General features: G+C 40.5%; 3 protein-coding genes across 4 annotated transcripts in view; 2 read left to right on the top strand and 1 right to left on the bottom strand.

Moving 5' to 3' along the window:
• asap1b (ArfGAP with SH3 domain, ankyrin repeat and PH domain 1b) overlaps positions 1–3,994 on the top strand; it is an 83,914-nt gene extending 79,920 nt beyond the window's left edge. For both annotated transcript variants that reach the window (XR_004634532.1, XM_034706545.1), the window contains 4 exons: positions 107–171; positions 254–795; positions 2,370–2,492; positions 2,634–3,994. Coding sequence is in view for 1 of the 2 variants with exons in the window: in XM_034706545.1 (XP_034562436.1) it covers positions 107–171; positions 254–795; positions 2,370–2,492; positions 2,634–2,708 (805 nt within the window). In the remaining variant the exon portion in view is untranslated. The remainder of the gene's footprint in view (positions 1–106; positions 172–253; positions 796–2,369; positions 2,493–2,633) is intronic.
• A 2,004-nt stretch (positions 3,995–5,998) lies between these two features.
• Positions 5,999–8,226, bottom strand: si:dkey-37o8.1 (uncharacterized protein LOC407641 homolog). Its single transcript, XM_034706148.1, has 7 exons — positions 7,971–8,226; positions 7,700–7,879; positions 7,336–7,632; positions 7,115–7,265; positions 6,649–6,905; positions 6,337–6,571; positions 5,999–6,239 (listed from the first exon to the last, which is right to left on the bottom strand). The coding sequence occupies exons 1-7, from the start codon at positions 8,112–8,114 to the stop codon at positions 6,136–6,138; spliced, it is 1,368 nt and encodes a 455-aa protein (XP_034562039.1). The 5' UTR covers positions 8,115–8,226; the 3' UTR covers positions 5,999–6,135.
• A 3,098-nt stretch (positions 8,227–11,324) lies between these two features.
• The window catches only part of fam49bb (family with sequence similarity 49 member Bb), a 48,020-nt gene continuing 38,829 nt past the window's right edge, over positions 11,325–20,515 (top strand). The window contains exon 1 of the mRNA XM_034707051.1: positions 11,325–11,481. The gene's annotated coding sequence lies outside the window, so the exon portion shown is untranslated. The remainder of the gene's footprint in view (positions 11,482–20,515) is intronic.

Genomic DNA, 20,515 nt, shown 5'->3' with positions numbered 1-20,515 from the left:
CTGTATCTTGTGGGTTTGGCTTTTCCAAGTTTCTACATGTTTTATATTTTTTCATGTGTTTTGCAAACCGTACCAGACTAAACCTCATTTGAAAATCTCTTCTAAGCACTACTTCAAGCAACACAAAGTCTACACTTGGTCCAAGGGTTCTTCCCAAACTACCTCAGAAAGGTACAGTCATAGTCTGGTTTGTATTTTAAAGTAAGTAGTTGAATTGATAACTTATAAAGTAACCATGAGCTTCTCCCTCCAGTGGCATTGCGGAAGATTGACACCATACACCACCCGTCTATGGATAAGCCAAGCCTTCCTCCAGAGATCTTCCAAAAGTCTCCGCCTGCAACTGACACCCCGCAGAAAGCTCCTCTGGCAGAAAGGCCTCAGCTAAGCGACCTCCCCCCCAAACCTCAGCCATCTGACCTCCCCCCAAAACCTGGAGAACTTCCTCCAAAGCCCCAGCTCTCTGACCTCCCTCCTAAACCTCAACTTGGAGATCTCCCCCCTAAACCCCAGCTCAAAGACCTGCCCCCTAAACCTCACCTTGCAGATATACCCCCTAAACCTGGAACAGTGGAGTCCACTCCGAGGCCGCCGCCCGGGGAGACGGTGCAGAGGCCTCAAACGCAGCCTCCGCCTCCACCTCAAATTCAGCCTCAACCGCAGCCTCAAGACTCACCGTCACCCAATCAGCAGGCTAATATAGGGACCCCCACTCAACCTGCTCCTGAGGACACCAATGGAACCCCGACAGGGACTGCGGAGACTCCTGTGCCGCTCCCGAGGAAGATAAACACGGTACAAAAGTGCCTTCTATTAGTCACTGAAACATTTCTTCAAAGTTGTTCTTCCGATCCAGACATGTTCTGCTTTTCAGAGATTAAGTTAACTTGGCAACAAAGTGCCAGCTTTCTTTTTAAAGGTCAAACCCTTGATAGTTTCAGAAGCTCATTTTTCTTTCTCTTGAGGAATTCTTTTGAACTACTTTAAAAGGAAATACAAATTTTACCCAGACCAATACTGGATTTTTATGACTCACACTTGTATTGAAACTTCAACATATTTTTAACTTACACTTGTAGCATAAACAACTATTCTTGAGTTCCATAAGCTTTAATTTGCATGCACCAATATATGTACTTAGCGAGAGCCTGTCAGTTTAAAATGTGAACATGTCTGCAGAGGATAAACTGTGATTGAGACCCTGTTTAAACCAAAACATAGTTCTCACTGCAGGTTTGTTTTACGAGTTCCTGTACAACAAACAGAAGCTAGTATTGAGGGAAATCAGTCGACCCTTTAAGACATGTAATGCATAATTCTATTTAAGACATTTCGATTGCTGACCAGCTGTTTAAAATTCAGTTTGAAGCACCACTTTGGATTCTGGCAGCCATCTCTCCAGCACACTCAAGTCTTAAACTCCATCTTTCAACCCTCCACTTAAAGTTCTTTTACTCAGAGATTGCACTTTTGTTGCTATATTTAATCTGTGGGCTCGTCCTCTACTCCATGCATTTTTTATCACTCTGAATACACCAGGAATAGTTACCTCGTCAAAGATTTTGATGCTTGCTTTAGCATTTTTGTAACATCTCTGGATGTATTTCTGAAACCCTTGTTTCCAAGCTACATTATGATAACGGGAGAAGTGTTTGTTTACTGTTTTTTTTTAACATGTTTTTATTGAACTTTTCCAATACAGACACAATAAAGCAAACAATCAGAAATTGTCAAAAGGGAAGCTTATGCACATATAAAAGAGATCATATCTCTAGTGGACAGTGTCCGTTTTGCACTTCCTTATAGTGACAGCATTGAAAACATAAAAATACACGGAGCAATACAAACAATACAAAGACAACCTAACCAAACACACAAAAGATCAAGAAAAAAGAAAGGAAAAAACAAAGTGTGTGTGGGGGGGGGGGCACAGCTCACATCAAAAATAGAAAGTTACAACTAAAGCAATTTTGGAAAATAAATAAATCCTAGACAGTATCCAAGTATAGCAATCCTGCACAGTACACCATCAATACTCATGCCAAGGTACTTCTTGAAGTTCCTACACTCTACAACAGATATTCCTAATGACTGCTAGTCTAGGGCCTATATAATCTAAGAAAGGGGACCATATATTAAAGAATACTTTGATCATACACTTTGTTCTGTATGTCAAATATTCCATAGGTATGATATCAAAACTAACTTTGTGCCACCCGGCTATCGTTGGAGGTTTGTGATCTATCCACCTCAGCAATATATTTCTCCTGGCACAGAAAGTGAGGACACATAAAAGTCTCTTGGAATGTGTGCTTTTGAGTTGTTCTGTTTGTTTACTGTTTTAACTGGTGGTGTGTTTGTGCGTCCAGGGGAAGAGCAAAGCTCGCCGGGTGAAGACGATCTACGACTGCCAGGCGGATAATGACGACGAGCTGACTTTTGTGGAAGGAGAAGTGATCATAGTAACTGGGGAAGAGGACCAGGAGTGGTGGGTGAGTACAGCTTCATGCTACTCTGTCTTTCTGCTGTTTATACACAGAGAAATCAAACTGCATTTCAAAATGCACCAAACACTGAACCCTCTGTTTAGCTTTTTTTTTCTCACATGCTCTCCTCAACTTTCCTCTTTCCAGATCGGGCACATTGAAGGAGAGCCTGAAAGAAAGGGGGTGTTCCCCATGTCTTTTGTGCACATCCTGAGTGACTGACAGATAGACTTGCACTACGCCTCTAAAACCTAACTGGGAGGTCCTGTAAATAGCAACAATAACACCCCTTGTCACATGACAAGTGTCTGAAAGAAAAAAAAAACAACAAAGAAGAAGAAGAAACCCAAGAAGGCTCATCTAGCCATGGATTCCTCATCCATGCTGTACAAAGAATGTGTGTATTCTTCCTTTACCAGTATTATCTTAACCCTATAGCACGGCTGTGAACAAGCCACTCTCAAAACCCTAGCACTTACCTAAAGTCTATGTTTATGCTGTTACTGTGTATATATGTATGTAAATATATATATTTGTGTGTGAGTGTATATACATGTTTTATTGTACAAAACATGTACCATTGCTCTCTCTCTCTCTCTCTCTCTACCTGTCAGACGAAGCATCAGGGCGGTAGAGTTTGAATTTTATCTGTATTAATTTTACCGGCCCTTGAGTAATTATCAGCTTATATTTCTGGAAAAGGACAAATAAGAAAAGGAATGTGAAATAGGTCACGTCACTATTTGTGTCTTGCATCCCTGTTTACCACCAGAGTTGACCGAAGAGGCAGGAGTCTCCCACTGACCTTCCCGCGGTGAAAAGAATTCCATTAAATGTACTCCTTGTTCTTGCTTGCTTTGTGTGTACACGTATTCTGGTTGTTTTACAGTATAGAAACCTGCTGCTACTGTGTGGTGGAATATCAAAGCCTGTGGTTCACTGTAGGTCACTAATTTACTCCTTGTTACACTGTTCACTGTGTGTATGCTCTGTGTGTGAACTTGACGCCATCTCCACAGTCCTTTGACCTCCTCTGTGCATGGTGTAACAATGACTGGAATTGAGTGGAGTGCTGCATTCAAAGACGCTCACCTCAGGGTTTGAAGAGCCACTATTATTAAACAAGCAGGACTACACATAAAGAATCCTGTTGTTAAAGCCACTATTAATGACACGTACAGGAAACTCAAGAGGACATCCTAGCAATAACTTGATTTTCTGACAGGCTACAAGTTCCACTTTAACCTGTGTTCACAGTTCAGTGTCTTGTAAAACCTCATGAGCTTGAAATTTTTTGAGTTGAAGTCATGTTGATATCATTCCATGTTACTGGATCCAGAACATTTCCAGGTTTGCCTGTGAACCAGAGATGTCTTTTTAAAGTGGACTTTATATAAGGCTGGAGAGCCGATGTATTTTCACCCCAATCCTCACTGACTTGCAGCTCTCTCCCATGTTAAGGAACAAACCCATCAACCCATTGTATCATTAAAAGTGCTGTACTTAAACTCCAAGCCTGCTCTTTTGTTGTATAGCGATCGTGCCATGTGGTTTTAGGATCTATGTGTGCCTCCCCTTGGAATTTCAAAATCTCTGGTATGCATGAGAGGGGAACGTGTATTTCTAAGCAGCTTACTGAAAGAGCTGTTGCTCAAGATAAGGGTATAGATGTTTCAGGACAGGACTCTTTCACACTCTTACAGGGGAGCAATATCACGTGTGTCAAATATGAATTTAAAAAGTACATAAAAGTATGAATTTGTTAAAAGTAGTGACAGCTCATTCTACCTCAACTTATTCATATATCTGCAAAGAACATAATGCCGACGGGGGCCATTGCACACAGTTAGTTGTAGAGTCCATTATGTAGGCTTGAGTGTTAATACAAACCAGTTACTCTTTGTCCTGATAAATTGCAGCACCTCAACTTGTTGTAGTTCTCCTAGAGCAGGGGTTCCCAAAGTGTGGGTCGGGACCCCCAGGGGGGTTGCCAGACACAAATGGGGGGTTGTGAGATGTCTTCCAGAAGGTTTATTTTTTGTAAGTTATCTAAAAATAGTACATTTTACCCAATATAGTGGAACAATATCGACAAAAATAGTAGCTAAACTTGAAATAAAACCTTAAAATTAGAAAATGTAATGAGTTTTCAGCCTTTCTTTGTTTCCAGATGACTCCTAAGTTTAGGGTTAGTGAACAGTTAATTATGAAAAGCATCAGTAGTAGTAGGTTAATTCATAACAGCACAGGAAACACAGCCACATGCTCATGTAGGTAGGCTAATTTTCTCCAGACCAGCTAAATGAAGCCACATTAAATCACTTTGAGTGACAGTGGGGGTTGCAAGTCTTTGGCAGCTATATTTTGGGGGTTATAGGCTTAAAAGGTTTGTGAACCCTTGTCCTAGAGTACATTAGTCCTACTCTGGGCCAATTCATTTCATGGTCCCCCCCAGAACATTTTTCCTTAACAGCTAGCTAGTGACTCAGTTAGCGGTTTAGTATCAACACTAGAAACAGGGAAAATTAGCCAAGCGCTGTCCAACTGTTACAAAATACAAAAAAACTGTAGATTTAAAAATGTCACCGGCTTAACTCGTGTTTTTTATTACTCCTAAGCAAACGCTCGAATGGCAACACTGAAGAAAATTGTAGTTTAAGACTGTTAATGTATGAAGCTACTTCAAAGATAAGGTATAAAGTTTGTCAAAAAAATACACTATACTTTCTCATGGGAGCTCAAATCAAAAGTATCAACTCCTTCAATGTTTCAGTGGCCAATTGTCCGTGTAACTTCAGCACTTGTATAGTACATCTGTTCTTTTTAAGGTGGTGAAGTCATTTCATACATCCTTCATCACTGCATATCTCTTACTAAGCAGCTTTGCACAGACACCAAACAAAAAACTTGCACTGCCCACCTGCTTCACAATCCGCTATAGTACCTACACAAAGGCCATGATGTTGACATTACAATTAATGCATAATCCATACAAATCCCTGAAGTTAAAATAAACAGTTCTAGGTTTAAGGTAGCTGTGTGCAGAGCAACTTCTGGGATACATAGCAGGTTGCTTTGGGTCTGCACAGAGCCATAAAAGCTACAAACTGTTTGATAGAAAATGTTAGATAAGGCTCAGACACAAGGATGTTTATTGTAGTTTATTAATTAATAACTAGGTGTTGAATTTATAACAATTTCCAACTGTTCCTGTAAAGGTGCCCAACCTGGGTCCAAAAGGACATTGAAACATTTAAAAACACTGAATTAATTCACTGCATTTTAAGAAGGCTAATGAATGTTTCCCAGCTCTACCTCAATTCTCATAACAGCATCTCAGCTCAACATGACCAGGAAATTCTACACTTCTTTGTGAAGTCACCTAAACAGATTTTAAAAGCACTTTCAAGCATATTTACTAAAAATAGTCCAGACACTTTCAAGAAAGTTAATCACAAATAAAGCTTTATTTTGTGTCTCAATTCTCATTTAAACCAAAGTTTATCATCATATTACACAGCTTCTTTGGATTTTAATAACACAGGAATAATTACCTTTAAAGACAACATAAATACTTTGTGTCAAAACACAAAAAACAACAAAATAAAAAAACTTCTCAGCAGTCATACCAGAATACTGGTAAATAAACTTATTTACACACTTGGGGTTTGTGTTTTGAGCTCTGGTCCTTCTCCACTGACTTGATGACGCCGACCGCAACTGTCTGCTTCAGATCTCTGGCTGCAAAGCGACCTGAAGGCACAAAAATAAAACCACCATAAAACACTGCAAAGCCACACATTTTTGAGATTTCTTGTCACTTAAAAGAGCTTAAGACTCATGGTTGTACCTAAAGGTGGGTATGTGAAGAAGCTTTCCACACACATGGGCTTGACGGGAACCAGTTTGACTGTGGCAGCGTCTCCGGACATCAGGATCTGTGGATTGTCCTCCAGCTTCTTTCCTGTGCGGCGGTCGATCTTCTCTGTTAGCTCAGCAAAGCGACAGGTGACGTGGGCCGTGTGGCAGTCCAGGACCGGGGAGTATCCTGCTTTTAACTTCCCTGGATGGTTCAGGATGATCACCTAGAAGCAGGAAAGCCTCATGAGCACAGGAAAGGGTACAAGTTTATTTTTAGATTTCTTACCCCATGTGAACTAACCTGTGCCTCAAAGCTGCTGACATCTGATGGAGGATCCTGCTGGGCATTACCAGCTACATCCCCACGCCGCAGGTTCTTCACAGCCACGTTCTTGATGTTGAAGCCCACATTGTGCCCAGGCAGAGCGGCCTGCAGGCCCTGGTGGTGCATCTCAATTGACTTCACTTCTGCTGTGAGCTTTGCAGGGGAGAACATCAGGGTCATGCCAGGTTTGAGGACTCCAGTTTCAATCTTGCCAACTGGGACGGTCCCAACTCCTTAAAAGAATGAACAGGAGACATTTAAACCAAACTTCTGCTGCAAAACACACTTTTAAAAAAGGCCCATTTAGAGCTGAAGAGAAGTGTAATTTGGCTGTTCACCTGCTGGGCCTCATTTTCTTGATTGGAGCTAAATAACAGTTCACAAGACTGAACTGAGACTTTAATTTGCATGATTAAAATTTACTTGGAGCTTCATTTCTAACCTCCAATCTTGTAGACATCCTGCAGAGGTAATCGCAAAGGTTTGTTTATGGTGCGAATCGGTGGCTGAATAGAGTCCAGGACTTCTAGTAGAGTTCTGCCGCTTGCATTTCCTTCCCTTCGTCTTGCCTTCCAGCCTTGGAACCAAGGCATCTGCAGAGAGAAATCACATTAATTCCAGTTTCTGCACACCCTACACAACATGTAAATCCAAAACCATTACCCTCTGAGTTGCAGTGATCATGTTCTCTCCAGTCCAGCCAGAGATGGGAACGAAAGGCACGGTCGCAGGGTCGTAGCCAATCTTCTTGAGGAAGCTGCTCACGCCTCGCACCACTTCATCAAAGCGTTTCTGACTGTAAGCTGGTTCAGTCAGGTCCATTTTGTTCACACAGACTATGATCTGCTTCACACCCAGAGTGTAGGCAAGTAAGGCGTGCTCTCTGGTCTGACCAGTCCTGGACACACCAGCCTCGAACTCCCCTTTAGCTGCCGAGACCACCAGGAGGGCGACGTCAGCCTGAAACAACATTATGGATCAGAAACTCTAATTAAGCTTACATAAAATACACTGTAGAGCTGCTTACCTGTGAGGTCCCAGTTATCATGTTTTTGATGAAGTCACGGTGTCCAGGGGCGTCAATTATTGTCATGGTGTATTTTTGAGTGCTAAATTTCAGCAGTGAGATGTCGATGGTGATTCCTCGTTCACGCTCAGCCTTCAGCTTGTCCAACACCCAGGCGAACTTGAAGGAGCTCTTCCCCATCTGAAAAAGAGAACAAAGAGAACAAACAAACAAAATGAGGATCAGTCAGGTTTCTAACAGTGTGAAGTAAATCATTTAGTTCCTTCTTCACCTGCGCTGCGGCTTTCTCAAACTTCTCGAGCCTCCTCTGGTCGATGCCTCCACATTTGTAGACGAGGTGGCCGGTGGTGGTAGACTTTCCACTGTCCACATGGCCGATAATCACCACATTCACATGAGTCTTCTCCTTTCCCATGGTTTAAGGTTGGGTTGCTAACCTATTAAGTTAATTGTGCACTTCTTGGATGAAATAACTGTGTTCTTGCTCCTAAATTTTTCTCTCACATGGATCTGACCAGCTGGCACAGAGTCTCTTTATAAGCTCAACCTGGCCTTGTAATCAAAGACGGGTGTGCAGCTTGATTAGGCTTAATTGTTTGCTCCATGTCCGTTTGTGAACTTTGCTCAATGTTTGACACAATTAGACAGCAACAGAGCTTAGACACAAAGAAAATTATGCTCAGAGAGTTCCTCTCAAATGATCTCTGGCGTAAAAAGCAATGGGGATAATTTTTAAGTGAAAGAGAAACTTGATATTTTGTAATTTAGCAGCAACAGGTAGTTTCAGTCAGTTGTCCTGCTGCTTCAGATAATGATCTCATATTACAACCAGGCGTGGCATTTGCAGACAGCTGTCTTCAACAACCGAAAGTTAACCTCCATCCCATATCAAAGAGGTTATGATTCACAACAAAGCATGTCAGGAAATAAATGTACACATAGTAACTCTAAAGGGACTACTGATTGTAATGTTAAAAGTCATGTTCTTGTTGCAGATGATGTAAAGGTCATTGGATGATGCAACAGAGCAAATTACATTTCATCTGGAGATTTTGCCATTAATGATAAACTTATTTACACAGCTCTTGTCAAAGCACAGTGAGTGTTTTACCAGGTTCAACAATCCAGGTATTTCAATCTGTGGAGTAAAACTGTGGAACAGACCCAACATGGAGCTACAGCAATGTCAGAACATAATCTAGTTCAAGAAGAGGTATAAAGAAGTCCTTTTCATGAGGTACAAAGAGGAGGACGAGTGTTGAGAATCATGAGGGGTTTGCTTTTGATTGTAGGTGTAAGTATGAAGATAGGAGATGAAGATTTGTGGGAATGCATTCATATTGTGCTAGAAAATATTGAATAAAGGGGTAGGATTAGATAAGTTTTAACTTCTTCCTACTCCTTTTCACACATGTAAAGTAAAATGTATCAGTGCTTGCTAATGGAACTGATTGATTTAGGGTTTTTTTGTATAACTATTTCTTCTTTTTACTTGTATGTTTACTTTTTTCTATTTTACTTTACATGTTTGAAATAAAGACATCAAATCAAATCAAATTTAATCTAATTCGTCCTACATCAGATCCAAAGCAGCCATATTAAGTGATATAAGGCAAAAATATTTTCAAAGTAGTAGAATTTGAACTTTGTTTTTTACTAGAAGCAGTGGTGGACAGTAGCAGAGTAAATTTATTTGAGTACAGTGCTTAATTGTTTGAGTATCTGTAATTTACTTGAGTATCATTGTTAGGGGAACTTATTACTTTTACTCCACTACATTCAGAAGACAATTATTGTACTTTTTACTCCACTACATTTCTATCAATGCTCTAGTTACTCACTAATTTTGCTTTGAAGTCAGCTCAGGAATGTCCTTCTCTTTTCTGAAATCTGATCCCTAAGACAGTAAAATGTGTTTGTGTAGTTCTTTTTGTCTCAGTGATTAAGCCATACCTGTATATTGTGCATCTCCACGGTTGATCAGTCAGTTCATTTAGAGGTGGTAATGATGGCTATAATTCTCCACCTGAGCACCCATGTCCATATCTTCAGCCCAAGTTAGAGGTTTTTAAAATGAAGAATGATGCTTATCACTTGAAATGTTCTCCCTGTTTCCCACTCTGCCCAAATGTACAAAAATACACTGTTCAACCTGATAAAGCGTGTTGAGCTACGTAACATTTGTTTCATTCCAGATGAACATTTCAAACTAAGTTGTCTGTGCTTGGAGTAACTTAGTTGCTGTTTTTATTCCATGTTATATGTAACGGATGTGATTGGGGCATGGCAGGAGCTGACACAAGAACCGGTTTCCAGCATTTATTCTCTGTAGAAGACAATAACACACAAATTGCCTTCTTTTTCTGGACTTTCTGCACCTCTGCTCCCTAAGCATAACACCACTGTGAGGGGCAGACAGGAGGAGCTACGGAAACCCAAGAGGTACAGAAGCCGAAAGTGTACAAACTTAATGCTCGAGAATTAAATAAAAGCAGACTTAATGTAAATGGAAGTAAATCATTTTGATAACATTCACAAATATTAATATAAACCAGCCCAAACATAAAGTGCATTTTAAATCTGTTACATATCGTTTTTAGAGATTTCAAGTAATGGTTTCTAAATAAACATGATGTAACAGAATGTACTCCTATGTATTCTTGACTGCACTCATGCTTTGTGAAAATACTAAGTTTTGAGATATTTTAAAAAGTACTTTGAATACTGAAGTATTTTTAAAAGCAGTACTTTAACACAAGTAATAATTTGACTAAACAACTTTCACTTGTATTGGAGTTAAATTTGACTCGGAGGATCTGTACTTTGACTTAAAGCTGCTGTGAGGAACTTTTGTTTTGTATCAATTCTGGCGCCCCTCCCTTGTGGACAAAGTGATACCTCTTTTCTCTTGTCCTATACATGCAAAAGTTGTGTTTTCAACAAAAGCCTCATCCTGTTGTGTTCAACAGTCAACTTCATCAGGCAATGTGATTATTTTCCATGAAAACAGTCAAAGAAAGGCTGTTTCTGCAGCAAGATGTCCATCATCTGGTCTGGCACCTACCCGCCCAGGGCGGTTTCAGGCACTAAAAATTACAACAGAGGAGGTGTCAGTGTTGCTGCTGATGGACTTGTTTGCTATTGAAGGTTATAAAGAGGCATCAGTATCATTTTCAGTCTGTTTCTCAGCCAGTTCAAAACTCCTCACAGGGCCTTTAAGTGATGAGGCTGTGTACTTTGTCCACCACTAACTAGAAGTAGGCACTGTAAGTAGTTAACTAGTCTCCTGTGTAAGTACATTAAAGTGACTCTGGGGTCATAATGGAGGGTCAAACAGCACTATAGCGCCGCCTAGAGCTTAATCAGGGAACTACAGGCTATATGTTTCAAGGACACTCCGGTATGAGGAACAAACAGTGGATAACAACCCCACACCTTCATGAAAAGTAACATTTAAAGAGCTAATTAAAGCCGCAGTGAAGCATATTAATAGACTCCGTTTGTAATCCGGTGGAAGGAGGTGTTTGAACATAGAAGTGGGTCCATGCTGACCGGGCGGGTCTCTTCACAGTCTCTACAGGAAGGTGCAGGACTCCCCGCCCCGCGCTGAGAGGTGGGTCAAACCGAGCTCCCCTCTCGGTTGACGGCCACAGTGACGCCGAACAACCAACCCGGAAACTGCAGCAGCAGCAAATCGCTTTTCTTCTCCTCTCAGCCCGGACGGCTGGCTTTCTAGCGTGGTATCCAGACGTCGGCTCCACTGTTTCTCCACCAGCATCAAGGTAAAAAGAGAGAAATCTATCACTTTATGTTGCTTTGTTTAGTTCCTCTCAAACTAAACGCTGAACAGCCCACTGGTTGCCATTCAGCCTGGCATGCTTTGAGTGTTAAATCTTCTTCCTTGGAGGCAAATTAATGATGAATCATAAACGTGTTAGGCGGATTCAAACCAATGCATGGTGAAGTTTCTGTAAAATACAAATACTGAGAATGATTGTTGAAGTTTTACAGCTTTTTAAACCTCGACGTGAGCGTCCAACTTCCCCTTTTTCACAAGGTTTCCAAAGGTGGCTCCACCAAGAGAGAGATTTCTTCCTTTATTTGGCCAGGGGCATTTAATGTTACACGCTTGACCCATATATCCACAGAGCCAACTTATCAGGTGTGTTCAGCCCTGGATAAACTGTATATATATCCAGGTGATCCATGCAGTTTTAAACTAACCGTATGGCTGGGATTAGGAGTGCTTGCTTGCTCGGAGGCAGTAAATGATGCATCATTAAAGCTGCATTATAGGAAATGCACACACTGGCAGCTGGAGCATGCTTAAGAGCTGACTGAGTCTTGGCTGTTTTTCATTGGAAACAAACCATGAAGAAGAGATTTCTTCTGAGTTTTTTTTAAAACTGTGGTCATAGTAGTTGTGGAAAGAGCAATCAGATAGTTTTTCTTTTAAAAGTTGGAATATATTAATATAAAAATACTCTATGACTCAGTCTGTTCATACTGATATGAGCCAAGCAGCATTATATAGTCATTGCTGGTCATGTTCTCTTTTATATTCTACTTTTTTTAATATTGGAGAAGTCAACTCAGTGTATAAAAATGCTCCAGTCTTTACATGCAGGGGCGTGTCCAGACTTTTTCCAATGGGGTGGTTCAACCATTGCACTGACTTATACAGGGGTGGCAAAAGTAGGTGTGCGCAATCACACATGGATGACTCGTATTTATTTACCCTGCCTGCCTTATCATATCTACTTTAACAGCAAATAAAAGACAGATGTTATCCTCCAGTGTATAACTTATTTATTTTGCAAAGTAACACCAACGAGTGATATCATATGAGGGTCTGTGTCCACTAGCTGTGTTCAGTCAAGACCACATTAACCGAGACCAAGACAAGACCAGGACATTAAGGGATCGAGACTAAGTCAAGACCAAGAGCAAGGCAGGGCAAGACCCAGACCATATATATGTTAATGAAAAATCATAATGAGAGTTAACAAAATAAAAGACAGATGTTATCCTCCAGTGTATAACTTGTTTATTTTACAAAGTAACACCAAAGAGTGTCATCATATGAGGGTCTGTGTCCACTAGCTGTGTTTGCTTTGCTTTTTTTAAGTGTTGTAGTCAAGACCACATTAATCGAGACCAAGACATGTCCGAGGCCAAGACAAGACCAGGACATTTAGGGATTGAGACTAAGTCAAGACCAAGAGCAAGGCAGGGCAAGACCAAGACCATATATATCAATGAAAAATCACCATGAGAGTAAACAAAAAAAAGACAGAGGATATTCTCCTGTTTATAACTTCTTTATTTTACAAAATAACACCAAAGAGGGTCATCATATGAGGGCCTGTGTCCACTAGCTGCCTTTGCTTTGCTATTTTTTAGTGTTGTAGTCAAGGCCACATTAACCAAGACCAAGACATGACCAAGACATTTAGGGATCGGGACCGAGGCAAGACCAAGACCAAGGCAGGGCAAGACCCAGACAAGACCAACACCATATATCAATGAAAAATCATTATGAGAGTTAACAAAATAAAAGACTTCTGTTTATTTTCTTTAAGTTTGCTTTGAATACAATTGACAACAACAAACAAGGTTTGGTTTTGTCTTTGTTGCCTTTCTTTTGAATCCTTAAGATTATTTTTTTCTCTTATTACAGTAATGACAGGGACACAGAGTGCCTCAGTGGTGGTCTCGACAGGTCTTGATATAAAATACGTAGTCCGCCCAGTCCAAGACCGAGAAAAAATGCTTTTGATTCCGAGATGAGGCTGAGACCATAAATAAGCGGCATCGAGACCTTTTTGCAGCGGCAGCACCATTTTCTTAAATAAAAAACAATGCACTTCAGTGTTGTTTTTTTTAGCATTGTCAGTGTTGAAAATGTTGGGACACTATCAATGCTAGCAAAGTTAAAAAGTGGCTGGACTTCTGATATCAACTTGTCAAAAACAATGGTGGAGGAGCATATGGAGAAGAAACTAACCACACTCATTGTTTGAGGGTTTAATTTCCAGTTGTAGAGTAAATGCTAATGCTGCGCAGGATTTCTAGAGCAAATGTGAAACATACATTACAATTTAAAACAAACTGAATAGTCACTACTAAGGAAAGCTGAAGTGCCACGGGACAACTTCTGGTGGACACAGGCCCTTAATCTTCTTAGCTTGATTCTTTGAGGACTCAAAGGAAATTCCATCTTTCTGGACATGTCCCCTGTTACCATAGTTCATCCATCTGCCAACTATCGTTGTCATGTAATGTTGTGCATGACATTCAAATACTCTAGAAAATGTACTTCATTATTATATTCAAGTAAATGTAGAGTTACATTACATCACACTGCATGGAAATCTTAAAGATTTCTCTCCTCATTCGCGGTCTTCATAACCAAACTCAACCATAGCATGTCCATGTGATTTCCTCTCTGCCCAGTTTTCTGCACGGGTCTGAGTGAAAGTGGAAGTGAAACATCCAGAAAGCTGGATTTGATGGCATGTGCAGCTCTGTTGTGGTTGTGATGAAACGTCTACTCTAAATTCATCTCAAAAGTCTCACGCTCTGTGCTTGTGCAGATTTCACAAGTTCTGCTGGACTGAGTCTAGTCAGGCACTTTATGAAATCCATCATATGATCCATTACAAGGAGCATGTTAAGGTGTAAAGCAAAGTCTTTATGTTTTATTTGAAAATGGCAGAAGTGTTATTTTATTGCCTGTCAGTAAGAGTCTACACACTGGGACTTTCAGCTCTCCTCTGAAAGGCGTGCTGCACTTCTTTGTGTCAGTTAACATGGATTTACTACAAACTAGTAGAAAAATAGTCCCAGTCCTTCAAGGCAAACCCAGCTCTGCAGTGTGAAATAACACGCCTGCCCTGCAGGTTACTTGACTTATCCTCTTTGCAATTTGTCTTCCTCATATCTGCCTCTGTGCATTCTGAAAGAAGGAAGTATCACCTTTCACTCAATGTAAAGACATTTTCTGTGATAGATGGATCCACACGTCTGCTCTCACTGTCTGCTGTAGAGTAGAGGTGCAGAACTATGGGCTGGAAAACCGATGAGAAATACCTGACTTTAGCCACGGCTGTAGGACTGTGAGACGTGGTGCAACTTGTCGTGCCATGCCTCACTCTCTGGTGTGGAGGGATGGGATAAAAACTGTTGATTGAATACCTTTTCAAAGGAATTTAAATCATTTTGCTTTATTTTGATTAGTGCTGCTTGTGAAAGTTGTGAAGATTACAATAGGGGGGGAGGAAAAAGACAAATATGTGGTTGTTGAAAGTAACAGATCAGTTTTTTCTCACCTCCTTGGCTTGTGAAACGACAGTGAAATGAGAATATTGTTGATTTGGCAGGGTTTGTTTTCTCGTAAATTCAAGTCCATTGCAGGTAGAGGCAAGCAGGTGCATTTTGGCATGACCTGTCCTTGAAAAGAATCATACATTTGTTGCTTTGGCATCACTTTTATAAAAAGAAAACATTGGAGGCTTCAAGATTGGTAAAGGATTCTTTTTACAGTCATATGGATGCAGGCTCTTTCTATCCAAGGAGTGGTGAAATACGATAGCAGTATTGGCTATGCATTGACATGAGTGTTTGCATTATGTTCCTTGAATAACAGGGAAAAGGATGTTAAGTATGTGATCAAAAAAGGTCTCTTTTATTCCAATCTTCTCTGTCATTTTGACTCATTTGAGGAAACTGAACCTGTTAACCTCAGGAAAAAAAAAAGCCCATGTGAGAAGGTTCTCCACATACTTTCTTCCACCAAATGTACTGTCTGGTTTGGACAACTGTAGAAACTGCAGCTCGGGTGATGGAGGAGTGTTGAGTGAGTGTAGTGGTAGTTATTTTAATTATTCATCGTTTTTCCAGGAGTCCTTCGAGGACCTTTAGGGCAGAGCTGCATCAATGTTTCCCATGTCACAGGCTCACAGACAGAGCTACATTTGACTCTATGAAAGATAGATTGTTTGTTTTTCAAAAATAGTTCTTGGATGAATGAATAAAAACTGTAAGGGGCATAAACAGAGATCAGTGTTTCTTTAATTGGCTACTATCTTCACAGGAAGGTTTCTTTTGATAGTAGACTTGTCTGGTATGTCTTAAAGTCACCAAGGGGTCCCGACGCCTCTGTGCAACCCACTCCCTTAAACACACCCAGTGTCAGTGAGCGGCTGGTCTCAGGTTGGGTTACTTCAGTTATTCTCGGTATGAGGGTTCACTAAAGCAATCCAGTCATACCAATCATCTCGGCCGCCATTTTTTTTTCTTTTTGTAAAGTAGCATTTTGTGGGGTTGTGATTAAGACATATCACAATCCCACAAAGACTTTTTACCATCAGCTGCATGTTTCCTTTACTTGAAACAGAAAGTATTAGAACATGATTGACCCATTTCAGCACTTTGCTTTAAGTTATTGTGGCTTTATGTTGCTCTCATGTCAGTTGCTTCTGTGGTTGGTAGGTGGTAGGTGGACACAATAAGTTGTGTGAGCTCTTGTGGTATGAAATGCAACCCAAAAGACGCTTTAGAGATAACAGCAACCAACACCTCTCCAAAACTGAGTCTTCTTCACAACTTAACCAAAGCTTACAGTTTCTTACCGGTGCTGTTCGATTTGTTCTCTGTATTCATGTTGTATTAGAACAAGTGAATACACGACTTCCTGGTCTGAAAAGCATTTTTTTTGCCAATAATTGGCCCCAATTAATCTGAGGGTATCTGACAGCTAGCTTTAGCTTTAATTCAATTCAATTCAATTTACTTTATCGGCATGAACGAAGACATGTTGTTCCCAAAGCACATAAGATTCATATACATACATTACATATATATTCATTACATATTATATACATTACATATATATTCATAACATATTATACACATTACATATATATTCATAACATATTATGTTCTTTACATATTATATACATTACATATATTCATTATACATTATATATATTATATATTTTATACACATTAATGAACGATGGTGTCATCCGTACAGCATATCTCAATGTCCTCACTTGATGCGGTATGCTCATAAAACCTTCACCTAAAATCAAATATTATGGGATGGTGCGTCCCTCAGGCTGTGACAGGCAGACATTTAGATTCAGACTTTATCTGACTGTATTGATAGTGACAGCATGGCCATACGAGGCCTCCATACAATAGTCATAAATGAACAATTCAAATAATTTATCTGATTTATTGTGACAAATTCACATTTTTGCGATGTCCTTATTGCAAATGCTCATATTGTGATAACTATGATATTGTTTTTTATTTGGTAATTGATTGCATAACATGACGTCATACTAAGTATTGCTCACAAAAATAGATACTGTATTCATTGCAAGACTTAATCAACTCAAGCAAGGTAGATATATTTTGCTGTCATGTACCTTCTTATATGTTTCAAGGTTGTAACTCCTATGATCTCTTGGATCTGTGCCTTTAGTCGTCAGCAAAACAAATGATTTAATGTGTTACTGTAGGCCTGAATGCCGGTCATATGTTGTGTCTTAGCCATAGACTGTATAAAATATGGACGTAGTATCCGTGACGTCACCCATCTGTTCCTGAGAGCTGTTTTGAAGCAAATCGATGGCAGCAGCCATATTGGTAATGCGGAACTCAACTAGGCAGAGTGTGACGTAGTGTGAGTCTCTTATCCAATGGCTGTGTGTTCCCGACCGGGAGTCACGTCAGTCATGTCCTTATTTGGGCAAAACTCATAATCTTAATATCTTCTTAACCGTCACGTTAGAAAAAAATTCACCCCCCGTACAGTGTATGCCATTAGAGAGATTAGCGTTGTAGGGCCAAGCCGTTTTTTGAACCAGGCTGTAAACATGTTTATTAATGCTGCAAAGATCGTCTTTTTCCCATTCATATCTATGTGGTTTCCGTTGTTTCTGCAGCCAGCCTCAAGCGGATTTTCAATGTATTGCAGTTTATATCACTTCCGCATTGGCTTCATCGTTTGAGACCGGAGTTTGCCGCTTGGTCTTAGCTGAAGCACTAACATCCGCCACTTGCTGGGTTTGTAGCTCCAGTTAATGCTATAGAACACAATGCTACAATGCTCTACTACCGAGATGTAAACAAGCACAGATGACAGATGATAGACTGGCTCAGTTGGGTAGTATTTTGGTGTAGACAATGGAGATAACATTGTGTGGAGGCTCTTTCTGGTTAAACATGGCATATAACCCAACCAGATTTCCTCTTAGCCCCCTAACACAGATTGGCGTGTGCAGTCATGATAGTGCCGGACTCATAACCAATCGGAGGACGTAGTAGGGGCCGCCCCTTAACCAATCAGGACAGAGGATTGGAGATTAGCTATGATTGGTCCGTCATAACGGGAACGAGGGGAATAATAACATTGCTTGATACAAAGGCATTGGAAAACGCAGAGATTTCTTAATAGTCTCAAATTACTTCACTTACTGATGAGTACCGATGGGTATTATGACCTTTTCTCCAAACCCAGCAGAAAATAAGTAACTTTTTTTACACCATACCTACCAACAGCAGCTTTAAGTTGATGTCTGAGTTACTTTAATAGTAGTTCTGTGCCATGATATACAACACATCTGTTGTTTCTTCATGACAAATTTGAACACACCACAGTGAGAAGATCAACTTCCCAAGATACAAACACTTGAATGCAGTAATATTGATATTATTATTTATTTATTTATTATTCATACTGCAGGCAGCAGACCAGGTCAGGTGCTGCTGTCTTGGCTTAATGCAGAGCAGAGCTGTATCGATCCCTCTCCACAGCATATTGCTGTTTGTTCAGATATTTGGATTAACTTCCTCGAAGTGATGCAGCCTGCTCAGCATTCTGCTCTAACTCCATTATCATGATACAGCTTAATCCTGCAGAGCTGGGGACTTCAGCATCATTTAATCTCTTCAACACTTTCTCCTGTTGTTGTGAAGATTATAGTTTAATAGACTCTGCACTTACAATCACTCTGGCTTTATCTAGTGTTGTGGAGACGTTACTATTTGGCTATTGATCAGGAATAGGAGTTTGCGTGGACTTCTCTGTGCTAATCTCGTTTGCATGCAGAGTACAAGCACTGTTGCATGTCTGCTCTTGTCCATAAGCAGATCATGGTTATAGTGATGACATACTTGAGTCATTTAGCAGGAAAGACTGACTGTGCCTCCCTTCTGAATCTGCCACAGCAGAACTATAAGAGAGAAGACATCGCAACTGTGTCATTGTTTTGTGTGCTCATTTACATTGAGGTAAATTTGTAGGGCTTGGAAGCATGCTGCGGCCTTGTACACAGATTTTTTCGAATAGTTTATTGATGAACACATGCTGACTGTTTGTAGAGGTCTCCCTCACTGTGCTGATTTGTGTTTTCAGCCTTTGGGGGCAGCTGGTAATGTACTTTTGATGTGTCTCTGATGTGTGTGAGTCAGAACATGTGCCAGCTTCTGATCCGCAGCTCAGGCTGGGCTGGTAGACTCCAGCATTCCTCTCAACTTTCTCACATCTGTCCTGTGATGTCGACTTAACTGAAGCCCTGAGCATGCACTTAATAAGAAGAGTACAAATGCACATCTCTTTTTTTTTATTCACTCCAAGAAAAGGCGTTCAGACTGGTGCTTTCATGTATTGCACCCTGTATGCTGCTGCATCTTCTGAATTGATGCAGAAAAAAGCGAAGTGGACTTTGCATAGAATCTTTCAGCACAAGGTTATAAATAATGTGGCTAGTTCAAAAGGGAAAGAAAGCTGTCAATTTGCATGCCCCTGCCCCCACACCTTCTATACATGCACAGAAAAAACCCTCCAGGCTCAGATTTGAGAAAATGTAAAGAGGACACAGATCAGGATCCGTGTGGGATTCTCTCATTTTAAAAGAAGCAGTCTTCCTGTATCACAAATAATACTGGTTAGATCATCCATCCAGCCTGTTGGTGGTGGCAGAGATGAATTCACTACAGTATGTGAAGTCAGGCATGAGATCCTCATGTGTGTGCCGACATGTCAGTGGACACATGGAGCAGGGGGAATCACCACAGATGGCTGAACAGCATGCAAGAAATTCAGTTTTTTGCATGGAACTGTTGCTGAGCTGCCCCCGTGCAGATCCTTCTGCCTCTATAATGTTAAACCTGTTAAATATACCGCCCTACTTTATGCCATATACTGCCTCTGCATTCATTAAAGCATGCTTAGAATCTAAAAATGGGAAAAATGTAGGCCACATAACTCGCAGCTCATTTGCATTTTTATCATGCAGAGAAAGATATCACTCTCAAATATCTGATGTCATCCTTTTTAGACACATAAGTAATTAGTTTATTGGACTTTGGTCCTCTAAAAATGATCTCATCCATTACTGGTATAGATTCTCATGGTCACCAGATGATGAATTCTGAAGACTTTGTTGATCCCTTGACTTTAAATGTTTGCTTAAAATGTAGTGCTGTTGACTTAAAGCTGCTGTTGGTAGGAATGGTGTAAAAAAAGTTACTTTTTTTCTGCTGGGTTTGGAGAAAAGGTCATAATACCCATCGGTACTCATCGGTAAGTGGAGTAATTTGAGACTATTGCAAAATCTCTGTGTTTTCCAATGCCTTTGTATCAAGCAATTTTATTATTCCCCTCGTTCCCGTTATGACGGATCAATCAGAGCTAATCTCCAATCCTCTGTCCTGATTGATTAAGGGGCGGCCCTTGCTAGTACATCCTCCGATTGGTTATGAGTCCGGCACTATCATGACTGCACACACCGATCTGTGTTG

The sequence above is a fragment of the Notolabrus celidotus genome, chromosome 17 (assembly GCF_009762535.1).
Source record: "Notolabrus celidotus isolate fNotCel1 chromosome 17, fNotCel1.pri, whole genome shotgun sequence".
Taxonomy (NCBI): Eukaryota; Metazoa; Chordata; class Actinopteri; order Labriformes; family Labridae; genus Notolabrus; species Notolabrus celidotus.
This window is presented reverse-complemented; position numbering and strand designations above follow the sequence as displayed.

Coding starts and splice junctions, on each gene's coding strand:
- si:dkey-37o8.1 (XM_034706148.1), bottom strand. CDS start 8,114: ATGGGAAAGGAGAAGACTCATGTGAATGTGGTGATTATCGGCCATGTG. Junction 7,880..7,970: donor TTGAGAAAGCCGCAGCGCAG/GTGAAGAAGGAA, acceptor TCTCTTTTTCAG/ATGGGGAAGAGCTCCTTCAA. Junction 7,266..7,335: donor TGATCACTGCAACTCAGAGG/GTAATGGTTTTG, acceptor TTCTCTCTGCAG/ATGCCTTGGTTCCAAGGCTG.